The 19,953-nt window shown below is 42.6% G+C and overlaps 2 protein-coding genes across 2 annotated transcripts in view; both read left to right on the forward strand.

Annotated features, from left to right (window-relative positions):
* Positions 1-3,730, forward strand: part of LOC106560342 (neurturin) — a 34,635-nt gene extending 30,905 nt beyond the window's left edge. Inside the window, exon 4 of the mRNA XM_014123177.2 lies at positions 908-3,730. Within this exon, the coding sequence (XP_013978652.1) occupies positions 908-1,329 (422 nt within the window). The 3' untranslated portion in view covers positions 1,330-3,730. The remainder of the gene's footprint in view (positions 1-907) is intronic.
* Positions 3,731-7,789: 4,059 nt separating this feature from the next.
* Positions 7,790-16,826, forward strand: rad54l (RAD54 like). The gene is made up of 18 exons (XM_014123179.2): positions 7,790-7,973; positions 8,391-8,477; positions 8,586-8,696; positions 8,834-8,894; positions 9,033-9,168; positions 9,391-9,460; positions 9,616-9,904; positions 10,135-10,259; positions 10,532-10,682; positions 10,868-10,994; positions 11,451-11,525; positions 11,895-12,028; positions 12,240-12,350; positions 12,800-12,923; positions 13,026-13,104; positions 14,771-14,950; positions 15,165-15,328; positions 15,542-16,826. Exons 1-18 carry the CDS (start codon positions 7,971-7,973, stop codon positions 15,741-15,743), a joined length of 2,229 nt encoding a protein of 742 aa, XP_013978654.2. The 5' UTR covers positions 7,790-7,970; the 3' UTR covers positions 15,744-16,826.
* The last annotated feature ends 3,127 nt before the right edge of the window (positions 16,827-19,953 follow it).

Raw genomic sequence — 19,953 nt, forward strand, 5'->3', positions numbered from 1 at the left:
GTTCCAACACCAGCCCTATCTGCTTTTAATTTAACCACACATGCTCTGTTCTAGCTCCCCCACTAGACTATGCATGCGCACACATGTACACACACACATGTTATGTTCTTCTATCCTGGAGAGGACCTAAAATGTATTTCCATTCAAATACATATTTTTTCCTAACCCTAACCTTAACCAGTAACCCTAACCTAAACCTAAACCTAACTCCTAACCACTAACCCCTTACCCTTACCTTAACCCTAATTGTAACCCCAACCCTAAACCTAACCACTAAGCTTAAAATAGCCTTTGTCCTCATGGGGATGTGTGAAATGTCCCCATGTGGGAAAATGTTCCTTGTTTTACTATCCTTGTGGGGACTTTTGGGGATTTTTGGTCCCCACAAGGATAGAAGAACACACACACACACACACACCTCAAGCTGCAGCGCACACACAGACACACACAACAGGCTGCAGCAGTACCTACCCTACACTGTACTCAGTGGCCCTCACCCAGCGAGACTGTGAGAAGTTCACCTTACTTGCTAAAGGCCATAGCAGACATCTGGGATATCTCTGAAATCTGTATAAAATTTAAGATTATGGTTGCTTTATCCAGGCACCATTTTTTGGAACTACTTGCGGAGTTCACAGGTTTAGAGATATTACTTGCTTTCGGTATTATGTCACTCACCTACAACTACGCCAAAATCCAAAGGGCTAATTTCATACTCTCTCATTGACTTATGTTTCCTTACGTTCTCACGCAAGAAACACATTGTACCTATAAATGTTGTGGGAAAGGTTAGTAATTCAAACAAACACATAAAGTGCTATATAGAGAGTTCATTGCCTCACCATTTCATTCACCTAGTCTCTCTGTGTGTCTCATAATGTGTCTCCTTGTGTCCTGTCTCCTGTAGAGAACCCAGGTCTGGAGGACGACGGAGAGGGCTATCCAAGCAGGTGGCAACGCTCACCCCCTGACCCAGGACCCGAACCCTCCCGTAGAGGCTCTCGCAAGAAAAGCAAAAAGCCCAAGAACAGCAGCCGGGACTGCCGCATGGAGAAGAAGGAGATGCGTGTCAGAGACCTGGGCCTGGGCTTCGACTCGGATGAGATCATCCTGTTTAAGTACTGTGTGGGGACGTGCTCGAGCTCCCGTAAGAACTACGACCTGGCCCTTAAGGCCCTGATGGAGAACGAGAGTATCCCCAGCAGGAAGGTGAGCGCCCACCCCTGCTGCCGGCCCACGCGCTACGAGACTGTCTCCTTCATGGATGCCCAGACTATATGGCAGACCATCAAGTGGCTGTCAGCGGCTAACTGTAGCTGTGTGGGGTGACGGGCGGCGAGTAAGAGGAAGTCTACCTGCAGAACACACATGCATAAAGAAGCTCCAGGGTGAAGAGAGGAAGTGGCTAAGATGCCTTGACTGTGGGCGTGTTGGGCATAAATGGTGGATCAGACCCTGGATCGAAGCCTTGGCCCAATGGCTGGGTTTCAGCCTGACGTGGATCCACTTTGGATTAACCAGTCTTCTTGGGTAGGGAAAGAACGGATGCAAGATAGAGATACAGCCTATCAAATCTCTATGTTTAACAGAGGAGTTACATCCTCAGTCAGAGCCCAGGAGTCACAGCTCTGGAGACTGGTGAGGAATGGAATTCCTGGGCAGGGACTGGGGTGGTTAGGACTGTGGTGGTTAGGACTGGGGTGGTTAGGACTGGGGTGGTTAGGACTGGTTGTCTCCCTCCCTGTGCTGACAGCAAGATGCCCCATAAGAGTCTTGCCCCATAAGAGGGTGGACTTCACTTGGTGTCTGCCCTAATGTGCCTTTTGTTATGTCAAAAAAGAGGAGATGGTGAAGCAAAAGCCTTGGACCATTGGACCTTAACTCTGAACCAGAAGAGGAGCATTTTGGGTTACATGGCAACTGACCGTAAAGAGGGCAACCAGTTTGAAGAACAAATACTTGTGAAGAAATATTAAGAAGTTACGTTTTTTGGTTTAGAAGGCTCTCCAATAAGACCAAAATAACTTTGACATGTAATGCATTTTTATGTTTCCTTCAATGGCAGCTCATCCACATAGGGATTGGTCATAGCAAGGTAGCTTTGAGCCAACTGTAGTACTGTACATCTCCCATCTCCAAGTGTTTCATCATGGCATTCAGTTGATTCCTACACATCTACTCTTACTTTAGTAACTCATGCATGCTTTGAGAACAATACCAAAACGGTATCAACTGTACCTACTTAGATTAACTGTAAAGTCTAGCAGAATCTGAGGCACTTGTTTGTAGCTTGGCCCAACTTGTTTACTGTACACTATAAACAGTGTGTTGTAGGATGCCATCACAGGGCCAAGGTCAGTCATGGCCCAGCCATACCTCATGCTGCCTGACACACAGCTTTCATCACATGGTTTATTTTCAGCTCTGAACGTGGCACTTCACCGCTGTCAATTTAACTTTTTGGATTACAAAGATAATTGAGCATATTGACAACTGTTATTCAGAATGTGCTTATCATACTTTGTACCGAGATAGTATACTGTAAATATCTCATATTGCATAATTTATCTATGTTATGTTTCTTATGGACAAACAGAACTCTTCATTGACACCACTCTGTTGCATCTGTGTTGAAGGAACGTTTGAGTGGACCCCATATGTACATAATGTCTTCTGATTGGCTGCCTCTCCACACCTGACCAATGAAATGGAGACATACAGCAGAGAGAATAAGACATAATGTACTGTAGATACAGTATATCAAAACAAGGGGAAAGTTTACGAACTAATGTATCCCACATATTGCATTATAGTATATTTATGTATTTATAAAGTATTGTATAAACTGTAGCTTCCTCTCTCAGTGTTCTTTAGATTGTTGATGGTTAAGCGACAGTGTAGGTGTTAAAACGTATATTCATATCAAGTGGTGTTAAGAAAATAAAAGTGAAGCATTATTTTTGTTCAACTGTTGGAGTTTGTACAGTAGGTTTTCATAAAGAAATGTCATCTGTTCATCTGCTTGTAGTAGGCTATGTACATTGTGTACATTGTGCCTAGTTCTCAGGATCATGCTGTTATGTTTTACATTAGCTGAAAGTCATATATCTCCCCAATCTCTTTATAGTTAGATATCATCTGATCAAGAGTCTATTGAAAGATGTATCCATATATTGTTATTATATCCATGATGTCATTCATTGTCTCAATCTGTGTTACCTACCCAGATCCCACCACCAATGGTAGGCCTGCTAAAGTTGAACCAAACCATGTAGTGAGAGAGGTTTCTATTCCATTTTAACCATGTGCTTCAACTGTAACACGTGCAGAGATTTTGTGTTTGCTAGTTGTTCACAGAAATATGTTTAGGGACTGGCAAAGTGTGAGCCCAGATGATAACTGGTCTTTATTCTGCCTTCGGTACATGTACGGTTTGTGGTTATATTAAGCTGCAGCATCTGGTGTGCGTTTAATCTGCAAACATGGGGCCTTCACCCATTGTTTAAGTCCAAACGTAACTTCCCTGTTAGATGCCATGCATCTCATCATCACCGAATTGTACATTAGGGAAAGTATTTATTACATTTAAATTATTTATTTATTGCCATTTTATGTTATACACTTGTTCTTACAAATATCAGATGTTTATAATTTATGAAGTGGCCATGTATGCTTTATTTTCTTTTACTATTGTATTCTCTGTGGAAAGAGCAAGAATGTTCCCCCCCCCCCCCCCCCCACACAGATACACACACACACACACACACACACAGACAAGGAGGGATTTACCTTTCAAAACAGTGCATGTAGGTATATCCACTACATTTTTATATGAACCAGATACACTGATAGAAAACAAGCTAATGTAACCTGGTGTAGCCTCCTCCACTAGCTCTGTCAGTCACATGTGTTGCCAGGGAACCTTGCCAAGAGATGAGTGTCAGTCCCTGGCACCCTGGTATCAGAGACCAAACACCTCTGTTCCCTTTTAGATGTTGCTCTAAAACCCAATTCATACCCTACACAAGTACACAGTCACAATTAGCTATGCAAAATGGCAATCCTGCGTCGTTCTGTCGCAAAAATATGCAAACGTGCGCAGCACCGCAATTTAGAACACGACGCAAGTATGTAGGATTACCTCTTGCATAGTTAATTGCATTCTTTGATTGTTTACTTTTGTAGGTTATAAAATAGGCTTAAAGGGAATCTTCACAATTTTTCAACTTCATATTCATCACCCCAACATCAACATGTGTGAAAATTGTGCATTTCTATGTTTTGTAGTAAAACGATAGGGGTAGATAAGCGGTGTGCATCGTGTGATTTTGACCAATTGTGAGTAGGCATTTTCTACTAATTGTTGACTAACTGGTTGATGTCATTAGAAACACTTATCATTCTCCATCTTTTTTACTACAAAACATATAAACGAGCCATTTTCACATATTTTGATGTTGAGGAGGTGCTGGAGAGGATGAATATAAAGTTGGAAAATTTTGAATTTTCCCTTTTAAGTCAGACACAGCACTAGGCCTACTCCTGTTCATGGGACCTTGTTGTAGTTCCATACATTTACCTGTTATTAAAACAACCTTATTATCCAGTGTTTAACGAAGAAAATAAATGTTGGTATTCATATTATAATGACGTGGTAGTGTATTGTTATTCTTGTTATTCTTGTTATTGTGTTACTGTCATGTCTGAAAGGTCTCATGGATACTATTGTTGTACTTCTCTTAAAAGAATAAAGCTTCTTTAAATATGAAAATGTATTTCCTGTCCTGATGTCTGTTTTTACATACACCAGACCTAACCATACCCCTGATAAAAATGTTCATTAAGATAGAAATACACAAAGGTCATATATGGTACATCTGCAATAGGCCCGAGTTTAATCAAGGAATGTTTGTGACTGTATTCATAACTATTTATAAGTAGTTGTTACTCATGGCTTTTAATTAAGGAAGAACAGTGCAGATGCAAAGTTTGGTAACAGAATGACAGCACAAACAGCACAAACCGTCATTCTGTAACCAAACTTTGCATCTGCATAGTTCTTCAAGTAAATGTTTTTTTGTAAAATGTTCAGTGGAAATTGGTCAAAGTAGTCCTTGTGCATAGAGTTGTATGGTTTGTTCAACTTTGCAATCGTTGGTTTTTGTTTGACATACATTTTAAAGTGAAAAATTCAGCATCACTCTGTGATCATGGAATTGCCCAGGACTGAATGCAGATCTGAGTTCATTCATCAATAACTCTTTGGCTTCTTTGTTTCTCCCATGTATTTGTTAATGGATTGAAAAGGAGGCAGGTTCTTCATTCCCAAAACACTGGCCTATTTACATGCTGCCTGAGCTCAAGTTGTTTGGCCACCTGCCCTGTGGCTGTGAGATATTATTATTACACTGTGTTCTCTCTTCAGGGGTACAGTAAAGAGATCAGAATATAGATGTGCACCTCCTAGAGCAGGTCCTCACGCTGACTGTGTGTGGTTGATGTGTAACCAGTGAGTCATGCAATGTGCTGTAGCATAGACAGACGACAGCACATTGTCATACAGAGTGGGGCATTACTGGGCAACACTGGGGCCTGCCTCATGGTTTAAAAAGGGGTCTTATCTTAACAGTAAAGGTGTTCATGCAAGAGAAACGGTCTATCAAGAGTTTGATGGTGTTGGATAAGAGAACAAGACTTGCCTTGTGTGGTAGTTTACAGAGACGTGCAGAACGTGGTGTTGGCTCTGTGCTTATTGAAAATAACTCCTGTGGGAACTCCTTTTTCAATTGAGGCCCTGTCGCTCAGACCATTGAAGAACAGCCATGGCAGAACGCGGGCAGTAAACTCATACACATACACGCATCAAAGGCCTTTCATATGATATAACCATTCTGATCACCATTGCATGTCTTCACAATATTGAGACTAAAATGTGTTCTAATCTCGGCCCCCAGAACCAAATCAGCTACTTGATTTTGGCACTGTCACAATAGTGTGTTGTAATTAGCTACTAGGGTCAAATCTAACACATGAATTGAAATGCTGCAGACTAGCCTAGTTCAGTGTAGACTCAGTCAGTGATGCTGCAGACTAGCCTAGTTCAGTCTAGAAGCTCATGTCAGTGATGCTGCAGATTAGCCTAGTTTAGTCGTCTAGACTCAGTCAGTGATGCTGCAGATTAGCCTAGTTCAGTGTAGACTCAGTCAGTGATGCTGCAGACTAGCCTAGTTCAGTCTAGAAGCTCATGTCAGTGATGCTGCAGACTAACCTAGTTCAGTTTAGACTTAGTCAGTGATGCTGCAGTCTAGCCTAGTTTAGTCTAGACTCAGAGATGCTGCAGACTATCCTAGTTCAGTCTAGATTAAGTCAGAGATAATGATAATGACTCAGGTGTCTAAAATAGGAACCTGACCCTGGATCTTATCACCTGTCTTTTCACCTGCCCACGTCCCATATAGCTTTACATGAGAGAAAGACAGACCACAATAAAACAGAAGCTGATTGGGAAACCCTCAAATTGTATCCCATATGGAACCCCATTCCCTACATAGTGCACTACTTTTGACCAGATCCCCATGGACCCTGGTCAAAAGTAGAGCACTAAATAGAGAATAGAGTGCCATTTGGGATGCAAACACCGTGGCAGCCGGCCAGGTCAGTGGTTACCTAGACCTCACCTCACCTTACCACACCCAGCTCTGCCCTGCCCCCATGTTCCCTGATCCTGGTTTACAAGGGATAAGGGGAGGCTGTGGAGAAACCTTGCAGAGTTTATGGAAACTCTTATGTTTCTTATCAGACATGTGAATGGGAGATCTGCACTGGCTGTAGGAACATTAACTCCGTGTTAACACAGGTGTGGTACAGATGCCCAAACACAGAGATGAACGGTGATGATAAAGATATTTAAGCTTTTCACACTTGAAGTAGCATAACCTTTACCTAGCAATCAATTCAGTAAAAGACAGTGTTGAGGAAGCTACTCTGAAAAGATAGCTTACCAAGCTACCAATTACTTCACACTGAAAGAAGTTAAGCTACACTAAAGCTACCCTTAAGAAACATATAGTTTACATAACTAGTTACTGTGAAAAAGTAGTTCACTACATCCAAACTATTTAGTGAAAAATTGTCATAGACTGCAAATTGCAAGGGCAGATCATGCTTGGGTCATACATTAACATAGTGTGTAATTTAGCCTATTAAACACCCAAAAATATGTTTCAAGTGAGAATTATGCAGGTCTTATGCAAAAAAAGGAAAAGATTGCCTACTTCACCTGTATTTTCTTTTCGGAAAGAAGTTGTGTAGTTACAGTAGTTAGCTGACCGCTACATGGCAAAAAAGTTATTAAAACTACTGAAAACAACTACCTAGACTTGAATTTAGTTCAAATACCACCAAGCTACTGCAAAATATAGTTAAATTACTAGTTGAACTACATGTAGTTCACTACTCCCCAACACTGGTAAAAGGGGAATTCCGTATTTGTTAGGGTTTCCCAGCTCTGTGAATTGTGGTCTATGAGCAGATGTCAACAACATAACATAAAGAAGACACAGCTAGACACATGCTTTTAATCATGACAAAAAAAATGGATACTGATAAAACTACTGAATAAAACTGCCATTCAACATTATAATCTCATATGTGTAATGTGTTGTCAACTGAGTGCTGCATAACTTGTCTCAGTAGGTCCCCTGGTGGCCAATGATAGCCTATGAGCTTTTTCTCACACTGTATTTCCAAAACGAGATTTTTTTTTTGAGCCTTAACGGTCGCCATATGATTGTGCAACCTGCGCGCGGGATATTTAACAGACGTAAACAAACCACGGAGAAACATGGGAGTCTAGCTAGCTAGCTAATCAATTGTTGTAGAAACTGTCATGTGTCTTTTGTCAACTTAACTATTCATCTACAGCAGTTATCATATCCTAACCACCCCATTGATCACCAGAGACGAGGAAAATGGTAAGTAGTTCGTTGCTAATACGCTTGTTGTCGAAGCAGAAGTTGCTAGCTCGCTATTGTTAGCTAGTTAGCTAACGTTACTTCAGTGCATATCCAGAATGTTGAATACAATTCAATTTGATCTCACTCTACCGGTTTCCTTGTTGGTTGGTCCTTATGCAGCGCGGAATTTGAGACACCATATCCACAATAATCCAAACTGCGAACAGACTGGTTTTCTGACTGGTTCTCTATTTCCTCACCTGACAAATCCCTTTTTGTCTCTACTTCACTTCATGTCAACAACAAAAATCCTACATGTGCACCATATATGCACGAGGCTTGTGGGGGAACATTTATTTTGACATAAGGAGGAGCAGCGAGAAAATTATTTGTGACACACATTGGAGTTGACAATTTAATATTATGTCATGACAGAGGAGAAGCCTAGCACCAAGCCAGGTTGCCAAAAGGAAGCATGGAGGAGATTCGTCCGAGGATGAGGATTGGAATCCAGAAGAAGATGTAAGTTATGTTTAGGTTGATCAGATACTCATCCATTTTGACTATGATGTCCTACTTATATTTCACTGTAATGTCAAGCAGATAGGATAACACAACATGTTGTTTCAGACCAAAAGAAGGAAAGGAGGAAATGAAAGCAGAGAAAGCTATATCTCTCCCTTCAGAAAGCCTTTGACACAGTTGACCAACCAGCCTGTATGTGTGGACAGCAATGCACACGTGAGTATGGCCATTTTGACGCATAAATGTATTTGACAAGTGTGTGGCATGTGCTTACACAAACAATCAGTATAATGCTGTTATAGACATGCCAATCATTTTGAAGTACTTTGCTCATGGATGTCTTGTCTTTACAGGAAGCCTTCATTCGAAGTATTCTCTCAAAACCCTTTAAAATCCCTATCCCCAATTATACAGGTAAGTAAATATGTCAAATCAATGTTGCTACCCTAGGTCTTCTCCACATATCTCTATATGACTATCTTTAGGAACAGTCTCAGTAATGCTAAATAATGGATCTATCTATTACAATGGTATTGTTTGTTCGTTCTATAGGCTCTCTGGGGATAAGAGCACTAGGACTGAAGCGTGCGGGGGTGAGGAAGTCTCTTCACGACCCATTTGAAGACGGTGCACTGGTCCTCTATGAGCCTCCAGTGCTGAGCGCTCATGAGCTGATAAAAGCAGAGAAGTGAGTTCATCTCAATATTTAGGGAGGGATTAGAAAATGTTGATGTGAAGTCCGTAGCACAGTTATGGTAAGGAGAGGAAGAGATTAGGAAAAACATGGTGATGTGAAGTCAGTAGCTCAGTTACGGTCTCAGATCGTTATAAAGATCAGACTTTTGGTGATAACTTTCCCCAAAGTGACACGTTGTAGTAGAAGTGTATTAATATGTCTCTCTGTGTGCAGAGATAAAATGCCTGTACATGTTGTCGTGGATCCAGTCCTTGGTAAGGTCCTCAGACCCCATCAGAGAGAGGTACAGTCTCTTTGTAAATCTTGATACTTTCTGTGTCCCAAATGGTGTCTTATTCCCTATATAGTGCACTACTTTTGACCAGGTCCCAGAGCACACTTAATTGTATTTGTGTATACTTTTGTTTCTAATAACCAGATTTTGTTGTATTCTGTCAGGGAGTGAAATTCCTGTGGGACTGTGTGACCGGGAGACGTATTGCCGACTCGTATGGCTGCATCATGGCTGATGAGATGGGGCTGGGGAAAACCCTGCAGTGTATTGCCCTCATGTGGACCCTGCTGCGCCAGAGTCCTGATGCCAAGCCTGAGATGGACAAGGCCATTGTTGTTTCACCGTCCAGTCTGGTTCGTAACTGGTACAACGAGGTGGGAAAGTGGCTGGGTGGACGCATCACACCGGTGGCCATCGATGGGGGATCCAAGGAGGAGATAGACAGAAAACTAGGTAGGTTTGTTTTGACCATTAAGCATTATTCCTGTTGTGGCAATACCTTTAGCAGTGGCATGGTTGTTCCCAGGACTCCCTGGGGAAACAGTGACAATTGTTACTTAGTGGACTATTCAGGCTAAATAAATAAGAATAACATTAAATGTTAACATTGAACTGGGTTTATGTGCTTGACAGTGAACTGGGTTTATGTGCTTGACAGTGAACTGGGTTTATGTGCTTGACAGTGAACTTCATGACCCAGCATGGCTTGAGGGTTCCTACTCCAATCCTGATCATTTCATACGAGACGTTCCGGCTTCATGCTGAAGTTCTACACAAAGGAAAAGTGGGACTTGTCATCTGTGATGAGGTACGGTGATGAGATGTAGGCCAATATTCACAATGTGGTGCTGATCTAGGATCAGGTCCCCACTCTTATTAATTACTGATCCTAGATCAGCACTCCTACTCTGTTTTATGAACACAGGTCCTGGTTCTTAGGCTTCTGCTTAGGTTTTGGATTGATGTTATCCTCAAATGGACCATATACAAGTAGTAATAGTTGTACTATATTGTGTTCATTTCCAGATTTGATTTAACCTGGTTATGCCAATAACACCTTGTTCCTTGTGCACCCTGTAGGGTCATCGGCTGAAGAACTCAGACAACCAGACGTACCAGGCTCTGAATGCTATGAGTGCCCAGAGGAGGGTGCTGATCTCAGGCACTCCCATTCAGAATGACCTGCTGGAATACTTCAGTCTGGTGCACTTTGTCAACGCTGGCATCCTGGGTAAGCTGACACTACTTACAACTACATGGAGGCAAATGGACAAAATTCTATAAAATGTTGATGTGAAAATTTCTAAGGTATGTATGCTTTCTGAATAGACAGAGAGACATGTTAAATGAGGTCGGTTAGATCTCCCCTTCTCTGCCTTCTAACTGTCCTCCTGTGGTTTTTGTTTCCCCTCTCAGGAACAGCCCAGGAGTTTAAGAAGCGTTTTGAGCTCCCCATCCTGAAGGGTCGTGATGCAGACGCCAGCGGCAAAGACAGGCAGGTTGGAGAGGAGAAACTCAAGGAGCTGATCAGCGTTGTCAATGGGTAAACCTCACACGTTGCTGAAGACTTAATAGTTTACCTACAACACAATGGACATCTTTATGGTGATGTGTAGTTTGACTATCTGCCTAATATATCTTAGCTTGGCTGAAGCGCAGACCCACATGGTACACAGTGAGCAAGTCGGTCGCTTTAGTCAGGCAAAACATAACTACTTAATAGGTCCGGGACAATACCAGTTCGTGATACTCATTAGTATCGTGGCAAGGAAGCGAAACATGAAACTTCAGGAAAACCAATATCCTTATGTTGTCATCCAGACTCAGATTTTATTTATTTTCCAACCTATAGCACACAATATTTTACATACAGCAGGTTTTTAAAGGACCAAAGAGTTTGGTCTGCTTCGTGTTTTCATTTTTGCCATGGAAAAACGTTTGTGATACTAGTATCGTCACAGCCCTACACTTAATATTATTCTCTCCTTGGTGGTTTTAGATGCTTGATTCGGAGAACCTCAGACATCCTCTCAAAGTATCTTCCTGTTAAGATCGAGCAGGTCGTCTGTTGCAGGTCACTCTTCCATTTTCATGTATTTTTACATTTTAAGATTTTATTATATGTATTGATTTGCAACTGATAATGGTATTTCTGATGGTATTAACAGGTGTGTTTAGTGTCACAAATAATGGTGTTGTGGATCAACTAATTGCAAATGTAAACTACCTGAATAGTCATTACAGGTGTAGAGGGACCCTTGAATATACAAGTTAATTTGTGTTGAAATACTATAGAAAAAAATAAGTTGATGCTGGATAGTAAACAATACCAAAAGAGCCTTTGTGCAACCAAACTTCCAGAAGTAATCAAGGCTCTCTTATTTAGTGGAAAGATTTAAAAGCCTATATTGTTCACGGCTTAATATTTGCGTGTTCTCTGCAGGCTGACCCCCCTCCAGTCAGAGCTGTATAAACTGTTCCTGAGGCAGGCTAAGCCCTTACAGACACTGCAGCAGCAGGGCAAGATCAGTGTCTCCTCTCTGTCCTCCATCACCTCTCTCAAGAAGCTCTGTAACCGTAAGTGTCCAAACGACAACAAATCAGCTGGTGCTTTCTTAAATGTATATTGTCTTTATTTTATTATTAGTGAAGTCCTCCCATGTACATTTCTGACCTGACACAACTTGTTTTTGTTGTTGTGTGTGGATATCCATTTGTTAGCAGTTTGGTTTTGCGTCAGTGTTTGTTGGTCTGTTGTATTGTGACTTTTTTCTCCTTTGCCTCCCAGACCCGGCTCTCATCTATGATAAGTGTGTGGAGGGAGATGAGGGCTTCAATGGGGCCCTGGATCTCTTCCCTACAGGGTACTCCACCAAGGCTGTGGAGCCACAGCTTTCTGGTAAGAACACATTATTTAGTTTTAGGAATGATTAGGGACAGGGAACACTTAGAACTCGCAGATATAATTCATTACGATGCCGTTTTTTAATGCATTGTCATGAGCATGTACAGTATTATCCCCTTATAATTAAGTAATAAGGCCTGAGGTGTGGTGTATGGCTAATATTCCACAGCTAAGGGCTGTTCTTACGCACACTGTAACGCGGAGTGCTTGGACACAACCCTTAGCCATGGTACATTGGCCATATACCACAAACCGCAGAGGTGGCTTATTGCTATTATAAACTGGTTAACAACAAAAAAAGTGTCATACCAATGGTATACAGTCTGATATACAACGGCTTTCAGCCAATCAGCATTCAGGGCTCGACCCACCTGATTTTATAATTAATTATAATCACCCCATTGTTAATATGGGCTCTGTAATGACGTTGATCTTTCCTCCAGGAAAAATGCTGGTTCTGGACTATATCCTGGCTATGACCAGAAGCACCACTAGTGACAAAGTGGTGTTGGTCTCCAACTACACACAAACACTGGACCTCTTTGAGAAGCTCTGTCGAACTCGAAGGTAAGAAAGGAACTGACACAGGAGCTGTCACATCCATTGTTTTCAGTTATTCTTGAAAATGAACTTTGAGAATGGAAAGAAACCGCTTTCTTTTTTTATCAGATACCTCTACGTTCGGCTTGATGGCACAATGTCCATCAAGAAGAGAGCAAAGATAGTGGAGAGGTTCAACAGCCCATCTGTAGGTAGTGAACATGTTGTAAAGGGCATCTTGCTATACAGTGGGGGGGGAAAAGTATTTGATCCCCTGCTGATTTTTTACGTTTGCCCACTGACAAAGAAAGGATCAGTCTATAATTTTAATGGTAGGTTTATTTGAACAGTGAGAGACAGAATAACAACAAAAATATCCAGAAAAACACGTCAAAAATGTTATAAATTGATTTGCATTTTAATGAGGGAAATAAGTATTTGACCCCCTCAATCACAGATTTCTGGCTCCAAGTTGTCTTTTATACAGGTAATGAGCTGAGATTAGGAGCACACTCTTAAAGGGAGTGCTCCTAACCGCAGCTTGTTACCTGTAAAAAAGACACCTGTCCACAGAAGCAATCAATCAATCAAATTCCAAACTCTTCACCAAGACCAAAGAGCTCTCCAAGGATGTCAGGGACAAGATTGTAGACCTACACAAGGCTGGAATGGGCTACAAGACCATCGCCAAGCAGCTTGGTGAGAAGGTGACAACATTTGGTGCGACTATTCGCAAATGGAAGAAACACAAAAGAACTGTCACTCTCCCTCGGCCTGGGGCTCCATGCAAGATCTCACCTCGTGGAGTTGCAATGATCATGAGAACGGTGAGGAATCAGCCCAGAACTACACGGGAGGATCTTGTCAATGATCTCAAGGCAGCTGGGACCATAGTCACCAAGAAAACAATTGGTAACACACTACGCCGTGAAGGACTGAAATCCTGCAGCGCCCGCAAGGTCCCCCTGCTCAAGAATACATATACATGCCTGTCTGAAGTTTGCCAATGAACATCTGAATGACTCAGAGGACAACTGGAGAAAGTGTTGTGGTCAGATGAGACCAAAATGGAGCTCTTTGACATCAACTCAACTCGCCGTGTTTGGAGGAGGAGGAATGCTGCCTATGACCCCAAGAACACCATCCCCACCGTCAAACATGGAGGTGGAAACATTATGCTTTGGGGGTGTTTTTTCTGCTAAGGGGACAGGACAACTTCACCGCATCAAAGGGATGATGGACGGGGCCATGCACCGTCAAATCTTGGGTGAGAACCTCCTTCCCTCAGCCAGGGCATTGAAAATGGGTCGTGGATGGGTATTCCAGCATGACAGACCCAAAACACACGGCCAAGGCAACAAAGAAGTGGCTCAAGAAGAAGCACATTAAGGTCCTGGAGTGGCCTAGCCAGTCTGCCGACCTTAATCCCATAGAAAATCTGTGGAGGGAGCTGAAGGTTCGAGTTGCCAAACGTCAGCCTCGAAACCTTAATGACTTGGAGAAGATCTGCAAAGAGGAGTGGGACAAAATCCCTCCTGAGATGTGTGCAAACCTGGTGGCCAACTACAAGAAACGTCTGACCTCTGTGATTGCCACCAAGTACTAAGTCATGTTTTGCAGAGGGGTCAAATACTTATTTCCCTCATTAAAATGCAAATCATTTTATAACATTTTTGACATGCGTTTTTCTGGATTTTTTGTTGTTGTTATTCTGTCTCGCACTGTTCAAATAAACCTACTATTAAAATTATAGACTGATCATTTCTTTGTAAGTGGGCAAACGTACAAAATCAGCAGGGGATCAAATACTTTTTTCCCCCCACTGTAAGAGTTTTTTTGATCAAAAGTATTTACATGACATCTCTCTCACTTAGAGCCCAGAGTTCATATTTATGCTGAGCAGCAAAGCTGGAGGGTGTGGCCTGAATTTGATTGGTGCTAATCGCCTGGTGATGTTTGACCCTGACTGGAACCCAGCCAATGACGAGCAGGCCATGGCTCGAGTCTGGAGAGATGGACAGAAAAAGACCTGCTACATCTACAGACTGCTTTCAGTGAGTAGAACAGAGAATGACAAGAGTATCATACTGAAAAGTGGTGTTGGCCGCAAATGAGTTAATTCATTAGATTTATATCGCTTTTCCAAGTGCTTGGGGAGGGAGGGGAGACTCGCCTCGGTATGGAACATGGTGGTATTTGCAATTGAACTATCAAAATGGTGTTTTAAGTCACGTGTATGGCTGACAGTTGCTATGTGTGTTCCTGCAGACAGGGACAATTGAGGAGAAGATCCTTCAGAGGCAGGCCCATAAGAAGGCTCTGAGCAGCTGTGTGGTGGACGAAGAGCAGGATGTGGAGAGACACTTCTCTCTGGGGGAGCTACGAGAACTCTTCCATCTCAGTGAGGAGACCACCAGTGACACGCATGACAGGTACACACATGACCGGTACAAACGCAGTAGGCAGAGCACATTGACACTAATTTAAAGATGGTTGCGGTCAATTCTTGGATGTTGTTACATCCTCCCTCTTTGGAAGAGTTCAAGTATAATTTAAAACATCTTATGTGTTCGAGACTTACCTTAATCACAACGCTTGTATTTGTCCACTAATGTTAACTATTCTGTCTCCTGTGCCCCTGCCAGGTTCCGCTGTCGGCGCTGTGTGAATGGGCGTCAGGTGCGGCCCCCTCCTGAGGACTCTGATTGTACCTGTGACCTGTCCCAGTGGCAACACTGCTCTGACAAGAGGGGCCTGAGAGACCCCATACTGCAGGCCTCCTGGGACGCTGCCATCTCCTTTGTCTTCCACCAGCGCTCCCACGAGGACCAGAGAGGGGTCGTGTGACAGCCAGGCGGTCTGGGACAACCAGGAGTCATGGTATTTGACGAGAGGGCCTAGCCCTGAACCAAGGACGGCCAACCAACACGTAGGAGCAACGTTACTGGACAAGAGGGCCCAGGAAAAGTGTCTGTGCTATCTGGAATCCTTGGGATGTCTGTACCCTAAACTGCTACCCCTTTTTAAATTTCAATGTGGTAGGGACTTCCCAAGGACCTGGGATTGCACGGACCCTAGGAAAACAGACAAAAAGAGACAAGCTATCTTATGATGGGAATACTACTTATCGTGATGGATTCACGGCTCAATTCCCCCATACTCTTTTATAAGGGTGTGTAACAGAGTAATAACCATATTGAAAACTATTTTCTTCTTATGAAAAGGCAATCCTACCTGCAATTGTCCACACATCTGTCTTTACAGTCTTTTGGGTTGTAGCCACAGTGTAAATGTTATTGTGTATTGTTTTCTGTTAAATCGTATACTTTTTTTCCCCTTGATAGTGAAAATATTTTGTAAAGAACTGACCATTTCACTAATGTCAGGATTTATTGAACCAAGACAACTGTTAGCAATTCAACAAACAAGATATTAACAAAACAATTATTTAAGGGCTGCAGATGCTGCATTAAACATGACCATATGTCAACAATAACATAGATGCTGAGTAAAGGGTAACAAACAAACATTGGTGAGCTGAACAAGTTAAAGGAAATGGTGCATTTCTTTTGTTATTTTTCACACAATTAGGATACGGAGTTCATTATTACTTCACAATTTGAAACGCCAAATAAGGCCACTTATTATTAGTTATTTTTGGCTTTAGGCATGCAACAGTCTTGACTAGGGTTGTAAAGGAAGGGTATACTACTAGATGTATTTCCAGAATGTTGGAGGATTCTATGTTAATCTAATCTATCAAAACATCTAGTGGCACTTTTGTGTATTTAATATTTGTACAGGTGCATAATAACCTCTGGCCCTTTGTGTGGCCTTACCACATGTAAAATATTTTATAGTGACAGCTGTAAATATTATCCTAAATATAAACCATTGGTGTTTAATATATATATATATTTCATGCTGAAACCCTTATATATATATATTTTTTTTTTTACAAAGTCTATATTTACAGTATTTCTTGCAAATGTTTTGGAGTCTAACTGGTGGCAGTTGTGAAAAAAATCAGTTGGAAGAGTTAACAGAGTTAACTGAAAATAATGCCGTTAATGATTAGATGCTTCCCCCCCGTTTTTTAGGCTATTTTCTCTTGAACCATATGGTCTCTGTACTAGAAACTCATGGGCACATGAATGGAGAAAAAAAAATATATATATATATATTTAGCAAAAAAAGAAACTGTCAACTGCATTTATTTTCGTCAAACTTAACATGTGTAAATATTTGTATAAACATAAGATTCAACAACTGAGACAAACGGAACAAGTTCCACAGACATGTGACTAAGAGAAATGGAGTAATGTGTCCCTGAACAAAGGGGGGGTCAAAATCAAAAGTTCTGGGGGGAATTGCCCTAGCCCTCACCCTCCGATCCAACAGGTCCCAGACGTGCTCAATGGGATTGAGATCTGGGCTCTTCGCTGGGCATGGCAGAACACTGACATTCCTGTCTTGCAGGAAATCACGCACAGAACGAGCAGTATGGCTGGTGGCATTGTCATGCTGGAGGGTCATGTCAGGGATGAGCCTGCAGGAAGGGTACCACATGAGGCGGATGTCTTCCCTGTAACGCACAGAGTTGAGATTGCCTGCAATGACAAGCTCAGTCCGATGATGCTGTGACACACTGCCCCAGACCATGACGGACCCTCCACCTCCAAATCAATCCCGCTCCAGAGTACAGGCCCTCGGTGTAACGCTCATTCCTTCGACGATAAACGCGAATCCGACCATCATCCCTGGTGAGACAAAACCACGACTTGTCAGTGAAGAGCACTTTTTGCCAGTCCTGTCTGGTCCAGCGACGGTGGGTTTGTGCCCATAGGTGACGTTGTTGCTGGTGATGTCTGGTGAGGAGCTGCCTTACAACAGCCCTACAAGCCCTCAGTTCAGCCTCTCAGGCTTTGCGGACAGTCTGAGCCCTGATGGAGGGATTGTGCGTTCCTGGTGTAATTCGAGCAGTTGTTGTTGCCGTCCTGTACCTGTCCTGCAGGTGTGATGTTTGGATGTACCGATCCTGTGCAGGTGTTACACGTGGTCTGCCACTGCGAGGACGATCAGCTGTCCGTCCTGTCTCCCTGTAGCGCTGCTGTCTTAGGCGTCTCACAGTACGGACATTGCAATTTATTGCCCTGACCACATCTGCAGTCCTCATGCCTCCTTGCAGCATGCCCAAGGCACATTCACACAGATGAGCAGGGACCCTGGGCATCTTTCTTTTGGTGTTTTTCAGAGTCAGTAGAAAGGCCTCTTTAGTGTCCTAAGTTTTCATAACTCTGACCTTAATTGCCTACCATCTGTAAGCTGTTAGTGCCTTACCGACCATTCCACAGGCGCATGTTCATTAACTGTTTATGTTTCATTGAACATGCATGGGAAACCGTGTTTAAACCCTTTCCAATGAAGATATTTGGATTTTTACAAATTATCTTTGAAAGACAGGGACCTGAAAAAGGGACGTTTCTATTTTTGCTGAGTTTATTTATAAATACATATAATCATTATCCATTGAAAGTAAATGTGACTTTCAATCTGGCACAGTCAGAGAATGCCACCTTTCCAACAAGTCAGTTTGTCAAATTTCTGCCCTGCTAGAGCTTCCCCGGTCAACTGTAAGTGCTGTTATTGTGAAGTGGAAACGTCTAGGAGCAACAGCGGCTCAGCCACAAAGTGGTAGACCACACAAGCTCACAGAACGGGATTGCTAAAGCGCGAGAGTTCCAAACTGCCTCTGGAAGCAACGTCGGCACACAAACTGTCGGGAGCTTTATGAAATGGGTTTCCATGGCCGAGCAGCCGCACAAAAGCCTAAGACTAGCATGCGCAAAGTCAAGTGTCGGCTGGAGTGGTGTAAAGCTTGTTGCCATTTGTGCAGTGGAAACACTTCTCTGGAGTGATGAATCACGCTCTACCATCTGGCAGTCCGATGGACGAATCTGGGATTAGTGGATGCCAGGAGAGCGCTACCTGCCCGAATGCGTAGTGCCAACTGTAAAGTTTGATGAAGGAGGAATAATGGTCTGGGGCTGTTTTTCATGGTTCGGGGTAGGTCCCTTAGTTCGAGTGAAGGGGAAATAATAACGCAACAGCATACAATGACATTCTAGACGATTCTGTGCTTCCAACTTTGTGGCAACAGTTTGGGGAAGGCGCTTTTTCCTGTTTCAGGATAATGCCCCCGTGTACAAGGCGAGGTCCATACAGAAATAGTTTGTTGAGATCGGTGTGGAAGAACTTGACTGGCCTGCACAGAGCCCTGACCTCAACCCCATCGAACACCTTTGGGATGTTCGGCTGCGAGCCAGGCCAAATTGCACATCAGTGCCCGACCTCACTAATGCTCTTGTGGCTGAATGGAAGCAAGTCCCCGTGACAATGTTCCAACATCTAGCGGAAAGCCTTCCCAGAAGAGGAGGCTGTTATAGCAGAAAAGGGGAACCAACTCCATATTAATTCCCATGATTTTGGAATGAGATGTTTGACGAGCAGGTAACCACATACTTTATAATAATAAAAAATTGTTAATGAAGATATTTAGACTTTTATAATTGTATCCTCTTAAGGAATAGTCACAGGCTCATTTGAGCTCAGTAAATCTGAATTTCTTCACTGGACCAAGTACAATTAATTGACTAATTAGGGTTGGGTACTAGCCAATTCATGTATTGTAAATGCATTTACAAACACACCACAATTAGCTAAAATAGCTGAGAGACACATACCAAGAGTTAAATAAAGGTAAAAAAAACAAGCTTTCTTGTCCAGTACCTCATGTGATGACTGACAGTTGAGGCATATCTTCTTCAAGCATAGGTTAGTAGCACCTTATTAACATATACGGGATCGGTGTCCCTAAACCGGGACCGTTGTTGCTCAATAGGTGATAATGTGACTAGAATGACGCGGTAAACAACAGCCAACTTTCCGGGACATAGACATGTCTTATTTTTATTTGACCTTTATTTAACTAGGCAAGTCAGTTAAGAACAAGTTCTTATTTACAATGACGACCTACCCCGGCTAAACCTTCCCCTAA

This window comes from Salmo salar, chromosome ssa10, assembly GCF_905237065.1.
Source record: "Salmo salar chromosome ssa10, Ssal_v3.1, whole genome shotgun sequence".
Classification (NCBI taxonomy): domain Eukaryota; kingdom Metazoa; phylum Chordata; class Actinopteri; order Salmoniformes; family Salmonidae; genus Salmo; species Salmo salar.